General features: G+C 35.3%; 1 protein-coding gene across 7 annotated transcripts in view; it reads right to left on the minus strand.

Annotated features, from left to right (window-relative positions):
• LOC122635042 (lachesin-like) overlaps positions 1 to 15,000 on the minus strand; it is a 100,963-nt gene that overhangs the window by 7,415 nt on the left and 78,548 nt on the right. For all 7 annotated transcript variants that reach the window (XM_043824781.1, XM_043824776.1, XM_043824775.1 and 4 more), the window contains 3 exons: positions 7,732 to 7,917; positions 7,248 to 7,443; positions 6,842 to 6,970 (listed from right to left, as the gene is read on the minus strand). In XM_043824781.1, coding sequence (XP_043680716.1) covers positions 6,842 to 6,970; positions 7,248 to 7,443; positions 7,732 to 7,917 — 511 coding nt within the window. The remainder of the gene's footprint in view (positions 1 to 6,841; positions 6,971 to 7,247; positions 7,444 to 7,731; positions 7,918 to 15,000) is intronic.

Consider the following 15,000-nt stretch of genomic DNA (forward strand, 5'->3'; position numbering starts at 1 on the left):
ATGAAATGCCGACAAGCCTTGACAGTCTAGCATTTAGTATGAACGAGTAATACAAGTCCCTAGATGTACGTTCTTCCTTTCGAATATCGTAAACGGCTCACGAAAAGCTGCTTAGGTTTTAACATCCTTTCATTGGACGTTCCTTTTGACCGAAACTCGACTCCCGCTTGCATCTTCCAACGTGAGAGAGCATTGTAATGCTCTTTTGGTTCAGAAAGGCCGCTTAACCTCTTCCAGCGTCCTCGCACTTTCCTTTCCTAGAGAAAATGTTTATTAATTTTGTTCGTCATCTCTAGCTTTAGAAATACGCCCTTCTCGGTTACCCTGAATTCGTTCTCTTATTACTTTTCTAATTCATCTGTAATATTATATATGTATATATGATATATGTACAATGATCGAACGAAACACCAAATTTATTACAAAATCTAGTGATTCTTTTTTTCGAACAATAACGAGATTGATCAGAATATATTTTGAATTGGTTCTCTATTTTTGAGAAAATGTCTATCGTAGTCGTTTGATACAACTTTTATTTTATTCATTGTCCAAAATGTGACATTCTGTAGAGCGCAATGTGTTTGTTGTGTAAGTGCAGATAAATGATAATTGTATATTATAATATAATATACAATCTGTCTGTTTCTCTCTCTCCCTCTCTCTCTCTCTTTCTCTATAGTTTTTTTATATTGCGTATAATATTTGCTTAATATACGAAAATAATTAAAATTTTAGAAATAATAAGCTATAACATATGATTGAAATGATTAATATAATTACGTTGAATAAAATAAAATTTGATTATAGAGGATGAAAATAATTTATCGAATAATTCATTAGCATTAGGTAGATATTACTGACCAACCTAGATAACATTTTAGTAGTGCTTTCGATACAATGAAAATTGCGCTACTCTCTCTCTCTCTCTCGAAAATGTTTCTATTTAGGTATTAAACGCGTTCGCCATTGCGGTCGTCCATCGAAAAACAATCCATTCTCGGGGAATACTCGTGATTACACGAGGGCGTTAAATTCACTCGCATAGATCGTACGAGTACGAAATTAATTGACAAATTCTCGAAATTGCACGAAAAATATTTCCGAATAATCGAAGGATAAAATTAACTTTGTTTTTTTTTTTTATTTTGTCAACACTCGCAAATCGGACGATTTATTTTTTTTTTTCAAAAATCTCTTTCCATGTTAAAAAAAACAAATTCGTTTAGCAAGGTAGAGTTTTTTTTTAGGATTATACGGACTAATTATAAGAGAGAGAAAGGGAGAAAAATACAGAGAGAGACAGAGAGAGACAGAGAGAGAGAGAGAGAGAGGGAAGTGGCAAATTTTCTTCTCGACACTTTCACAGAGCTTTGTACTTATCGTTATTAAAAGATAACATTACTCTAATATGTATATGTGTGTATGTGCGCGTGTGATCGCACGTGCGTGGGTATGTATGTGTGTGTGTTACAACGTGTAATAGTCTCCCCTAGCAATAAAGATCATGCCAGTGATACTACGAACGAAATTTGAGCCGGATATTACATAGGTGGTAGGTAATAGAAAATTAAGATGATACTACGAGATAAGAAGGAAAAGACGTGCTTTACCAGAGAGAATATAGCTACTTTTTCCTCGATTTCTCATCCGGATCCTAGTAAGGACACGAAATTTCACGAGGATTTTATCAAATTAAACAACACCAAGTTACTCGATAATTTTCATTATATCTGAAGAGAGAAAGATCGAGACAGAGACAGAGAGAGAAAATGAATCAAAAATTTCTAGATGGCATTAACAATCACTTAACAATAACTAGATCACTTAACAATAACATTCTCAAGACTTTCTAGATTAATATTTTATTGAGATTATAAAATTGGAAACTTTTGATCCACCCTTTGTATTCGCAAATATGTATATATAATATATTTGCATACTACGTAAACGTATATTTATATAGATGTGTATGTGTATTTAGACGAATTATTTTTTTAGATTTTTTTATTTTTCTTTCTTTCTTTTCTCTTCTTTTCTTTTCTCTTCTCTTCTCTTCTTTTCCCGTTTTTATTTCTCCTGATCTCGAATTCAAAGAAGTCGAACGTAGACGGAGTGGTCGGCTTCGTGCGTCGATTTAATCGAAATCGCTTTTGGTTTTAACGAGCGAACGTAAGCCAGAGGAAGAATGGAACGATAGCCGTGCTGTTAGAGGAAAGAAAAAAAAAGAAAGAAAGAAAGAAAGAAAGAAAGAAAGGAAAAAAAAATAGAAAAGAAAGAAGAAAAAAACAAGAAGGAAAATAGAACGAACGCTTTTACAGACATAGCAATTAAAAATTCGTTATCACGTTGTTGAGAAACCAAGCTACCATAAATCAATCCTTACGATACGAAACACCGGAACGACCGACACGAATATTTTTATTCTATCAGTGACAATGACGATTGTAAACGACAGTATTTCGCTACGAAACCACTCGAGAAACGCGATTTCATTCTGATAATCATACTTGTGAAACATTAAGAATCCTAAAGATAGCGTCTATGAATCATTCCGAATAATTTGCCTTTGTACGGTGATTTATAAGAAGGATAAAATGTTGTACGATTTTTATTCGAATAAGAAATGGCTACGATAAATCATAATTTCGTTCGTTGACTTTTTTTTATTCTATTTTTGTTTCTTCCCTGACTTTTTTTTCTTCCTTTTTATTTATTTTCTTTTTTGAAATAATTGTTTCAATTGATATTGAACAGAGTGTCTTGCGGGATAAGATTTTTTTAATAATTATTATTACTTAGATAATGATATTATCTAATTAAATATTTATACAATATTTTTATATATATATATATATACATATACATTATTTATACGATATGTACACGCACATATACATACATATACAAACATCCATACATATATTTAATATTAAACGACCAAAAACAAATAGAAAATAAAATTGCATTCGATCCGATTCGATATAGAACTTTCAAAGTTTAAACCCTATTATTATTATAATCATAATAACAACAATAATAATAATTATTATTACTATTGCATTCTACTATTGGAATGAGAGGAAAAAAGTTAAACAGCGTAGGGAGGTAGGAAGGTAAAGCGAGTCGCGCGACGTTGGTTTTCCCTACCGCGCGAAATAAATCATTTAAATTGGAGGAAAGAGGAAATCCCTGGCTAATAGTCGTTGGTATCCTCGAAGAGAGAGAGAGAGAGAGAGAGAGAGAGAGAGAGAGAGAGAGAGAGAGAGAGACATAGATACAGAAAGACAGAAAGACAGAGAGATAGAGAGAAACAGAGACGGAGATAGTTTCTCCTCCGATGCGATTGCGGCTATGAAATAAGCCTGCGAGCCGAAACATTGCTACTCGGTAATGGGTTTCGAGGTTGACTGGTCAGCTCGTAGCCGGTGGTTTTGCTGAAAGCAGGAGGATTTTCCCCTACCTCATCCCTTCCCTAGCATCCTTCTTCCTCCATTCTCCACTTCCACCACTACTTTATCACCTAGTACCATCACCATCGCCACCAATGGTATCAACCCCAAGCTAGTACAACCGTTCGTGCAAAGGATTTCACTCGGAGGTTCTTCTGCGGTGATACGATAACGTGCGATCCTCTTTTCGTTTTGGTACTACCAACCAACGATAAACCTATTCGTCCAAAGATGAATTTATGTGCGTATTCGATTCGATATTCCATGGTGTAAGAAAATAGAGATACAGAGAGAGAGAGAGAGAGAGAGAGAGAGAGAGAGAGAGAGAGAGAGAGAGAGAGAGAGAGAGAGAGAGAGAGGGAGATAAATAGATAAATTGCTCATTGTTATGTACATAATAATATTGGATCTGTCATATGTACATAAAACCATAAATCATCGAGGGGATCATGAATTACGTTTACGTTTGAATATTACAGATGATTTCGTGTGGAACGATGACAAGTCGATTATGTATCCAATAAGTATTCAAATTCCGATGAGAAATGTATATGTTTGATTGAAGAAAATAAAGATATACGGATCATTATTAATAAGGTTTGTTAATGTTTTATGAGATGGCATAAAAAGTCATATATATATATGTTTGCGTTTGGTGGAAGAAAAAGAAAAAAAAGTTTTAGAGACAGCGATGAACGAATCGTTGTTATTAATAGTATTGCGACGATGCGAGGATGATGATTAGATGATTATTAGAACGATTAAATCGAAAGTATTCAAATGTTATTCTATAATTGAGCGATAAAATATTTGTACGATGTAATCGAAGGATTGTTTCTTATCGATACACATTTATATATATATATATATATTTGCACGACATAAGTTCTAAAATAAATCAAGTGAGAGAGAGAGAGAGAGAGAGAGAGAGAGAGAGAGATAGAAGGGGTTAACAGACATTGTAACAGTCCTTCCTGATAGTCTCATGGATCAAGAAAAGATCGAATAAACCGATCGTACGATCGCTTCTACATATATACTTACTAAACTCCGTACTCTCGAACAACCTGAACTCCAACGAAAGGAGGATTTTGTCAAAGTAAAGGACAAGTGCTATTTCTCCGTTACTGTCCTATTCACTCTCTCTCTCTCTCTCTCTCTCTCTCTCTCTCTCTCTCTCTCTGTCTTTCTTCTATGCTTGTACCAATAAGATTGACTTCGATCCTTCTCTAAACTATCATTTACTTCGACGAAATCGTTCTTACGACTTCTCGATATATCAAACTGATTAGAAACTTGTATGTTTCATTCTACAAATTATATTATTAAAGAAAAGCTACAAGAAACAAAAAAAAGAACATTACGTTATATATTATATCGTCCAAATGAATAAGAAAAAAAAAAAAAGAAAGAAAAGATCGAATTATCGTTTAAAACAATCAATCAAATTTTATTCTTGCTACTATAAAGTATCTCTCTCTTTTCCTCCCTCTCTTTCTTTATCACAAAGACACATTCATTCATAGATCAAATCCCGATAGCACTTGTATCGCTGTCGAATTTTTATCAATTACAATAAAATGGAGATCTCTCAATGCCGAGATGCTCGGTGTGGAACCAAGTTTGCGTAACGTATTCAATGAAATTCGATTATCCTAGGACGATCTCTTATCCGAGTATACAGGATAGGGGTGAGCAAGGGACAGGGTAGAATAGAGTAGGGGAGAGTAGGGAAGAGCAGGTGCAAGATTCGTGGCGTTAGAAGTACATCCAATTTCCGGGATAAGAATTACCTCTCTGGTTGGATCTAAGACACGAACTGACGGACTGACGGACTGACGGACGGACTAACGTACTAACGGACGGACGGACGGACGGATAAACGGACGGTGCTGGTCGGTCGTAACCACGGCTTAACTCACCATCGTCCCCATCCTTTGAAACTCTCGAAGTAGAGAAAGAGAGAGAGAGAGAGAGAGAGAGAGAGAGAGAGAGAGAGAGAGAGAGAGAGAGAGAGAGAGAGAGAGAGAGAAGAGTAGGAGAAAAGAGACTACCCAACGGCCTCAACTTGATCCTCAAACCGTATCACCCCGTCACCCCTAACCCACCCCCTATTTTCCGACTTTTCCTTTTCGCTTTTCCTTAAAACCGAGAACAGTGCCTCGGTATATATCGTCCTGAGAGTGTAATTTTATTATCTTTCTTCTTCCATCTCCATCTCCATCTCTATTTCTCTCTCTCTCTTTCTCCCTCTTTCTCTCTCGACGAACGAACGAACTCGAACGATGGTCGGCTATTGCCGTCTTCTAAGTTTCTATCTTTCTTTTCTTTCTTTTTTTTTGTGCTCTCTTTCCTTTCTTTTCTTTACCGTAAGCGACGAAACGGCCTCTTTCTCTTTCTCTCTTTCTATCTATCTCATTTAAGCTGTATTTTAGCTTGAATCTTTTCTCATACCATCTCTCTGTCTCTCTCTTTCTTTCTTTCTTTTTTTTTCTTTCTTTCCTTCCTTTCTTACTTTCTTGTTTTACTTATCCCTTTGCGAATCCCCGGCGCCTTCTCGCTTCTTTCTCCACAGAGAGAAATTATGCAAAGAAGAAGACGATGGCCGTATCAGGGCGATAGCAGGACCGTTACCATTGCTGTTGCCGGTACTTTTTATTCTTCCATTGCTTCGTTTCCACTTTTGTCTTTTTTCTTATTTTATATATATATATATATATATATATATATATATATATATAGTTGTTGGACAAGAATAAAAGCAGTTCTATCGTAGAGAACGACTGAATGAGAGTTAACCCTCGACAATTACCAACCAAATATTTTTCCTTTTCTATTTTCTTTTTCCTTTCCCTTACTTCTCATTTCGATTACCCTCGAGACTAAGAGATAAAGAGAAACGAAGAGAACAATGTGAAACGATAGGATTAATAGTATACGATAAAAGGCGAATACGCCGCCGAGTCGAGATCTGTATAAACGCATAGTATCTTGAATAGATGATTAATAGTATTCGTAGGATTAGGAAACAACCAGTTTGTAGAGAATATCTCAAAGCGAGAGTTGTACGCGGATTATACATCAATAGATCAAATTCTCAGTACCGACTGTATTTGCAGACAATTAACCCATTTCGATGGAATTACTGGAGTATCTGTTATGATCTCGAACTATGAGAGAGAGAGAGAGAGAGAGAGAGAAAATGTGTGTGTGTGTGTGTGTGTGTGTGTGTACAGATATGTATTTATAGAGTTAAATGATAACGTGAGAAACAGTCGGGAAATATCGAAAGCTCTCCAACTAATTGCCCTCTGATGAGTTTTCTAATCGAAAAAAAAAGAATTAAAAACGAAATGAAAATTATTGATCATTTCGAGGATAATAATACTTACAATGAACGTGCAACATTATTCTTTTGCTAACCGATGGCGGTACTCCGTTACTGGCGATGCAAAGATAAGCTCCCATCTCGCTTCTAGTTACTTTAGATAAAACTAGGAGCTCACCTTCCGCCGTTGGTGCTGAGAAATAGATCCATCAGGAAAGATCGTGTTTGTATATTACGAACATTATAAAATGTATCCTATAATTTAATAATTTAAGTAATTCTAATAATTTGTAATACCTTTTTATACTGATATATTATATTATTATATATATAATATATTTATGGAAAAGTTAACGTTGAAAATAAATGATAAGACGCTCGTATTATATCCGATATTATAATTAAAGAGAAGGAAAAAGGAAAAAGAAATTTATATTCAAGAAAAAAATCGATTATTTCTGTTCCCTTACTTTTCGTTTTGCCGCCAGACAAGCCAGCACGAGATATGATCTCCGAGCCATCCTCTCGTTTCCAAACGATGTCTGGTTTCGGATATCCCCTAGCCTTACATACCAGCTTAGCCGAGCCACCTTCCGGAACCATTAAATCGTTGGACGTTTCCTCCGATATGATGTCCGGTGGTATTACCACTTCGAGGAAGGCGCTCTGTAATTTGTGCGAGGAATTGATCATCATTTACTTACGATCTACCTGCAGCCTTAATTACGTTCGTTCCCTACGTTAATTAATCAACACCGAGAGAAATTGATTATGCTCCAATGAAAGGGAAAAAGAAGAAGAGAGAAAAGAAAAAAGAACAGAAAAATAAAGGAAAAAGAAAAATAGAAAAAATGGGAGAGGAAAGAAGACATGAAAAAAAGAAATTAAAAGGAAAAAAAAAAAACGAAACACTGGATATTAAATGAAAATGAGAATGATAATCAACGCTCTCACCTGACTCTTCATTGGATTCGTGTTAACTTGGCACATATAAACACCTCCATCCTCCTTCCTAGCTCCTCGTATATTCAACGTCCAGGTGTTCTGATCATTGTGCGTCACCGACAGACGAGCGTTATTAGTGATGACGTGTTCGTGAATCGCTAAGATCGCCTTGGTGTCCGCCTTGATCCACGCTACCTGATCTCACAAACCCGTTTCTCAGTAATCTCTTTTCATTTTCGTGAGATCAAAAGAAATTAGATCTCTTTAGAAAAGTCGATTCTCGAATCGATCGAAAAAAAAAAAGAAAAAAAAAAGAAAAAAAAATAGAATCGATTAACAAACGCGACGCATTTCTTTTCCCCTTAATATAGTAAGAAAATCCGACGAAGAGATCTCTCTTCATTCCTCTGTACTTAGAGAAAAAACAAATAAAAAAATAAAAAAATAAAAAAAAAATGAAAAATAAAATAATATAACAGATTAACAAAGTAAGAAACACAAGAAAAAAAATCAGCAAAGAAAAACAGATACGTGCTGAAATCTCCTCAACATATACATATATAGATACCCACATATAAATATATAGATCCCATCGATCGTAGATCTCCCATCGATCGATAAATAATCCTTTGAATACAATTCGATCTATTATACAACATAGGCGATAAATACGAGAAGAAACGCGTCGTACTTTTCTTTCCCTTATTCTTCGATAAGGGATCGCGCAAAAATCAATCGCACCCTTTCCCTCCCATTCGTCCCTTCGCCCGTTCATCCCCACTATCTCCGACACCCATGCTCTTTCGCGTCGCATAGATATTATTGGCACGAAATTGAACTCCCGGCGATGTCGAGTATCTGACCTCGCGTCGTTCTGAAAGGCTATCTATCAACCGACAAAAGAGGTCTGCGGTTCTTATCGATAACTCGAAAGTGGAGTGTATAGAGAGAGAGAGAGAGAGAGAGAGAGAGAGAGAGAGAGAGAGAGAGAGAGAGAGAGAGAGAGAGAGAGAGAGAGAGAGAGAAAGAGAGACAGACAGACAGAGAAAGAGAGAAAGAGAGAAAGAGAGAGGTACGGAAGGTAGAAAATCCTTAACCGAAGATCCCTGCCAAAGAGTAAAAGAGAAGGGGATAGAACGAAAAGAGGAAAGAAGTGAGGTGGAGGAGGAGGAGGAGGAGGAAGTGGAGAAGGAGAAGGGAGAAGCGAGGAGGGCCTCGAGTGTTTGGTAGTGATGGCCCTGCGAGTGCCTCCACTTATAATACATTATGCGGAGTATGCTAAGCTCACGTTCTCCCTTTCCCTCTCTTTCCTCCTTCTCCCTTTTCCTCTCTTTTTCTCCCTTTTATCCTCCTTCTTCTCCTCTACTCCTCCTTTTCCTCTTCTCATCTACCAAGCCCTCTTTTTATCCTTCGTTCTTGCATTACGAAAAAAAAATCTACTTGCCGGATGCCGAACATTTTGCATCGACGTTTTGCTTCATCAACCTTATATCTTATTTCTTTCTTTCTTTCTTCCTTTCTTTCTATTTTTGTTTCTCTTTTTCTTCTTCTCTTTTTCTTCTTTCATCATTTTCCCTTTTTCTATTTTGTTTTGTTTTGTTTTGTTTTATTTTATTTTATTTTATTTTGCTTATTATTCAACGCGTATCATATATCGAGTCTGACATCGAATGCGACAGATACCTAAGCGGAAACGATGACAAATTTTGAATCATCGTTTTTATCGATCTTATCAAAGTTTACGTTTACTTTCTTCTTTTTCTTTTGAAGGCAGATATAGACAAAAAATCGAGATTATGAATACCTTATACTTTCTTTATCAAAGAGGAAGAAAAATAATGGTAATAAAAAATTCAATCATTCTTTTTTATTTATCGTATTATTGAACACGTGGGAAACGAAGAGAGAACAATTTTAGAATTTTGTATTCGTTAATTATCGATGTTTATGCTTCTTTGATTAGAAGAAGAAAAGAAAAAGAAAGTGATATTCTTTCTTTTTATCTCTCCCCTCCCCTCTCTCTCTCTCTCTCTCTCTCTCTTATAAGAAAATAAAAAGACGAGATAAGATAGAAAAGTTATGGATATTCTAAACAATCCGAAAGATTAGATTTCTCTTTTGCGGCGTTACACACGATGTATATACATACGTATATCCAAGCTACTTGAAGTTACATACTCGTATGACGTTGTAGTAATTTTGTGGAAACTCTTGACGACGAGAAGGTGAGAGGAGTACTTCAACATCAACTTCACCGTTTACTAAAAGCTATATACTTCGAACTTGTATCTTCTCATCTTCACTTCTCTCCTCTCATTTTCCTCAAAACCGCTAGGGTTTCCTCGATTATACAAAGTTCCTTCGAACAAAACGAACGGGACGGACGAAAGAGACGAAGGAACGAAGGAACGAAGGAACGAACGGGTATCGTTCTATCGATATTACTTCGATCGGGTTGATTATGGGGAAAGGACGAAGAGACGTCTATTGTGTGGGTAGATATATCAAGAACGGAAACGTGACACCGTGAAAATTACAAAGGCTTTATGTGCAACCATATGCGTGTATGCCTTTATGAAAAATATCAACTAAGTAAGAACGGAATATAATAGATAACAACTAACTATAGATCCAGGTAACGGATATACTAAAATTTCATAGTTTCTTTCTATTTGAGAAGTACTCGAATATAAACGAGAAGAAATAATATTACGAATATGTTGGAATCAATTCTTTAAATAACTACAAGTATCAGAAGAATATTTAAAGAGAAAGAGAGAAAGAGAGAGAGAAAGAGAGAGAGAGAGAGAGAGAGAGAGGGGAAGAGTCAAGTGCGAAAGAAGAAGAAGAGGCTCGTTAAAAGAGATAAAGAATCTCGAGGAGGTTATCCTCTCTTCTTGAAGGGTCTTCCTTCCCGGATATTTTCGACTTACGATCGTTCCGCCCTTCGTCGGTAAGAGAGGCGACGGATAAACGGAAGGACTCGTGCAGAGAGAGAGAGGGGGGCGGGAAGAGAGAGAGAGGGAGAGAGAGAGAGAGAAAGAGAGAGAGAGAGAGAGAGAGAGAGAGAGAGAGAGAGAGTTGTTAAAGGAGGAGTAGGATGAAGGGTGGTGAGAAGCGAAGAGAAGAGTCAGATATAATATCGCGAAGCGTGCATCTATCTTTGGCTGGCTCCATTCTCGTTCCTCTTTCATATGCAAAACCATAGTCGGCGTTCTATTGTCGGCCATTGTCGAGATCAGGAGGCTCGGTCCAGTCTAGCTAGCACACCTCGTTTATTTCCCTCCATCGTCTCCCTCTTTCTCCTTTACCTTCTTCAACCCACGAGTCCATACTCCCACACACCTACCCTTCCATCCTTCCACCATCTCTTTCCCTTCTCTCTTTCCACCACTTCAACTCCCTTCGGTAAACTTACGTGTCCTCCCTTCCCCTCCTTATCTTCCTCCACCTCCTCGCCATCCACCTTTGCAATCCTGTATCACCATTTCTCTCTCTCTCTCTCCGTCTTCTTTTTTATTTTTTTTTTTCGTTGCTTTCACCATTTTTTTTACTCTTTATTTCGTATTTTCCATTTCGTATTTTTTATTTCTTATTTTTTTTTCCTATCGCCGAAAAGAGAAACGACGAGACTTTCTTCCTCCTCTTCCTCCTCCCCTCCTCCTCCTCCTCCTCCTCCTTCTTTTCCACAGACAGACTGAGGAGGATGCTGCTGTTCTTTTCAACGGCATGCAGATAAATGGATAAACTCGCTAATTAAAACTTTCTTTCCGACTATCCTTATACACGGGGTGTGCCATTTAAACTTGCTACTTCGAAACGTATACTTTTTCGATTGTATCGTTATCCTTAAGAAAGATACTTTGGGAAATAAGTATGACCTTGAAAAAAGAGAAAAGAAAAGAAGGAACGAGAAGAAACTTGGAAAGGATAAGAAAAACATTTGCTTTTTTTTCTTTTTTTTTTTCTTTGGAAGATAAATTGTTTCTTATGTTTAGTAGAATGATTCATTTTTATGATCGAGTTTAATGAGGCACCTTGTATAAGTTCTTTCTTTTTTATTCTCTCTCTCCCTCTCTCCCCTCTTTTATTTTCTTTTTTCTATTTTTATTACTCTATCTTTTGCATTTTCTTTTCTTCTCTACGTATATATATATATATATATATATATATATATATATATATATATATATAGTGTACTTATATACATTCACCAAACTTTTCGCTTTGTCCACTTTCTTCACGGTTCGCGTTTAGACCGGAAGTACCTTTTCAACTTACACACACCTCCCTCTCCTATAGAATATTTTCTCCTTTTTTATTTTCTGCATTTATTTTCATTTTTTTCTTTTTTTCTTTTTAGAAAGTTGAAGGTTTTCTTCTACCCCAAATGTGCGGACTTTAAACGACTTACGGTTACATTGAAACGCACTCACTATCTACTTACACGTATGATCGTTCGATTGAATGGGCACGATTGTATAAATCATTATCTCGTCATCTTTAACGATGTAGTTAAGAACCGTTCTCGTTAAATTAAATTGCTATGTGAGATATATAATATGTGTATAATGCATGGAAGTGAAGAGAAATCTTGGACATTCGATCGAAACATTAAGAAAAAGTTTTTCTTTTTTTTTTCCCCTGCTAAAAATTCTACTCCTCCCCGCTTTTATTATTTTTATTTATTATCTATAAGTTTGTGCTTATTTGAGGGTGAAGGGTGGGGGAGAAAGAATACATGCTCATGCAATTTTGCCTGTTTCAGATCTCTCAATCGCGTAGACATGCATCGGGACATGCTTCGCCGTCATCGTCCTTGGGAAACAAAAATCAAAAAAATCCCTTTTCGAAAGTACACCTTGTATAATATGATCGAATCGTTTGTAGAAAAGTTAGATCGTTAAAAAAAAAAAAATACGCGCACTCGATGCTAAGTTCCGTTTTTAAACAAAAATAAACCGATCGCTTTTATTACGATTTGATTTTGAGGAAAAGTCGTTTTCGAAATGGACACCATGTATATAAAATTTCAGCGCCCAATATTCCACACTAAACAGTTTATTCGTCCCCGATTAAATTGTAATTATTCATTTCTTTTTTCCTTTGTTTTGATTTATAAAGAAAAATTCTTTTCAAAATGGTCACCCTATATATGAAATACCGATACATATTAATCTATATCACTAACAAGTAGTTTCTTTATTTCTATTGAATCATTTTTAAAAATCTCACTTTGTTTCGATTAATAAAGAAAAATTCGTTTCAAAATGATCACCCTATATATAATAATATCAGCACACACGATATATAAATATATTTCTGTAATTATATTTTTCGAAAAAATATTAATAAAAAAATTTACTTCGTTCGTTTAATTAAAAAAAAAAATTAAAATCCTTTTCAAAAAAGTCACCCTGTATATATAGGTCAATCAGCTGTTTTACTAACCCACTGACCTATATAATTTCTTAGAAAATGGTGTCAATGTATTACGTTCGTCATACGAGACAAACGAATAACGCATTACCATATAAGGAGCGTCTAGACCTATATTAATTCTTGGAATCGGCTCGGGGCCGTTCATTCATAAAAAAAAAAAAAGTGACTGCCAGACGAGTCCGCCATCTTACTATTAGTAGTACGCACAAAATTCTTGGAACTGAGACTTCATTGCCTACTGACCTATATATATATATATACATATATATTTGCATTATAATTTATCAATGAAATCTTTGGAAGCGCGTATCTTCGAAACGGGAAGTCGTAGAGAGACGAAACAAAGACCATTTTAAAGGTAAAATCTTGCTCTAAACGAAGATACGTATATCAATTATCCCGTTAATCTACGTTCGAAGCTTAGAAAGTATACTTTTCTAGTACGATATTTGGCGTCATTTAAGATCGATTATTTTAATATTCTATTCATATATATTATATTCTACGTATGTAACTACTACTTGTGCTATATTAATTATTATATATTAATGAAAGTATATGCATATACATACATACATACATACATACATACATACATACATATATACATATATACATATATATGTATATTCCAATGCTTTGATTATATAATTAATTCGGGGATGTACGATGACTACGAACTACAGGTCGGGCGGGATCACCTCCATCCACCTTTTTTTACTAATGTAAGCGTCAAAGCTGGAAAAAGCCAGAAAGCTTATTATATATTTTCAATCATTAATTGATAAAATGTAATACACACTTATATATATATATATATATATATATATATATATATATATATATATCATTGAAATGAATTTCGATCGGCAAATTCCTTTCGGTTACTTTCAGTTGAAAGTAGAACGACCGAAACGAGTTCGAGAACCGTCTCGAACATGTCCTGTCGATGGAACTCGAAACTTTATAACGGTACGATCGTTCCTGGCTGGAACTGTAAAACGTATGTTTATTATCTTCAACTAGTCTCTCGGTAGGGAACTTTAACGTCTTATTTAACTTTCCTGACTTTTCTTTCCCCAAGATTTGCCTACGTACGCGTACATATGTACATACCTACGTTAGTGAATATATGTACGAAAATGCACGAATATTTACGACGAGGAAATAAAAAAAAAAGAAGAAGAAAGAAAAAGAGAGAGAGAGAGAGAGAGAGAGAGAGAGAGAGAGAGAGAGAAAAAAGAAAAGAAAAATAAAAAAGCGACGAACAAATTTTACGAGAAATTCGGAGCGAAATATTTCAATACTTCTCATCTCGATTTTATATTAGATCTACCAACAAGTATTTCCATTGATATATTAATGCAGAAGAAATTTTGTTTATCTAAAAGTATATTTCATAGATATATACCTAATATGTTTCATACGATAATAAAAAGATAATAAGATAATAAAATAATGTATAAAGTAGAAAGATATGAATTAAAAAGAAAAGAGAAAAAAAAAGAAAAAAAAATATATATATGTATACGTATCGTACATATAGAACGTATTCCATCGCGTACGTTATCTCATCGATAATTTAGGATGCTTCTTTCGTTTGTATGAGTGTCGAACTCGTTAAAAAAAATTACTGAATCATCATACTCGATGGCGAGCGGCAAGTAGTATAAAATATATAAACATATATATATATGTATGTATATATATGTATATACATACGAACATACCTAACACCTAGCAACTCTCTCTCGCGATCGTCGTCCAGCGAAGCAATTATGCTTATTAACGGTGGAACATTTTTAACGCTAACAAGCTTTTTTAAGGCCGGAGCCA

The sequence above is a fragment of the Vespula pensylvanica genome, chromosome 17 (assembly GCF_014466175.1).
Source record: "Vespula pensylvanica isolate Volc-1 chromosome 17, ASM1446617v1, whole genome shotgun sequence".
NCBI classification, from domain to species: Eukaryota; Metazoa; Arthropoda; class Insecta; order Hymenoptera; family Vespidae; genus Vespula; species Vespula pensylvanica.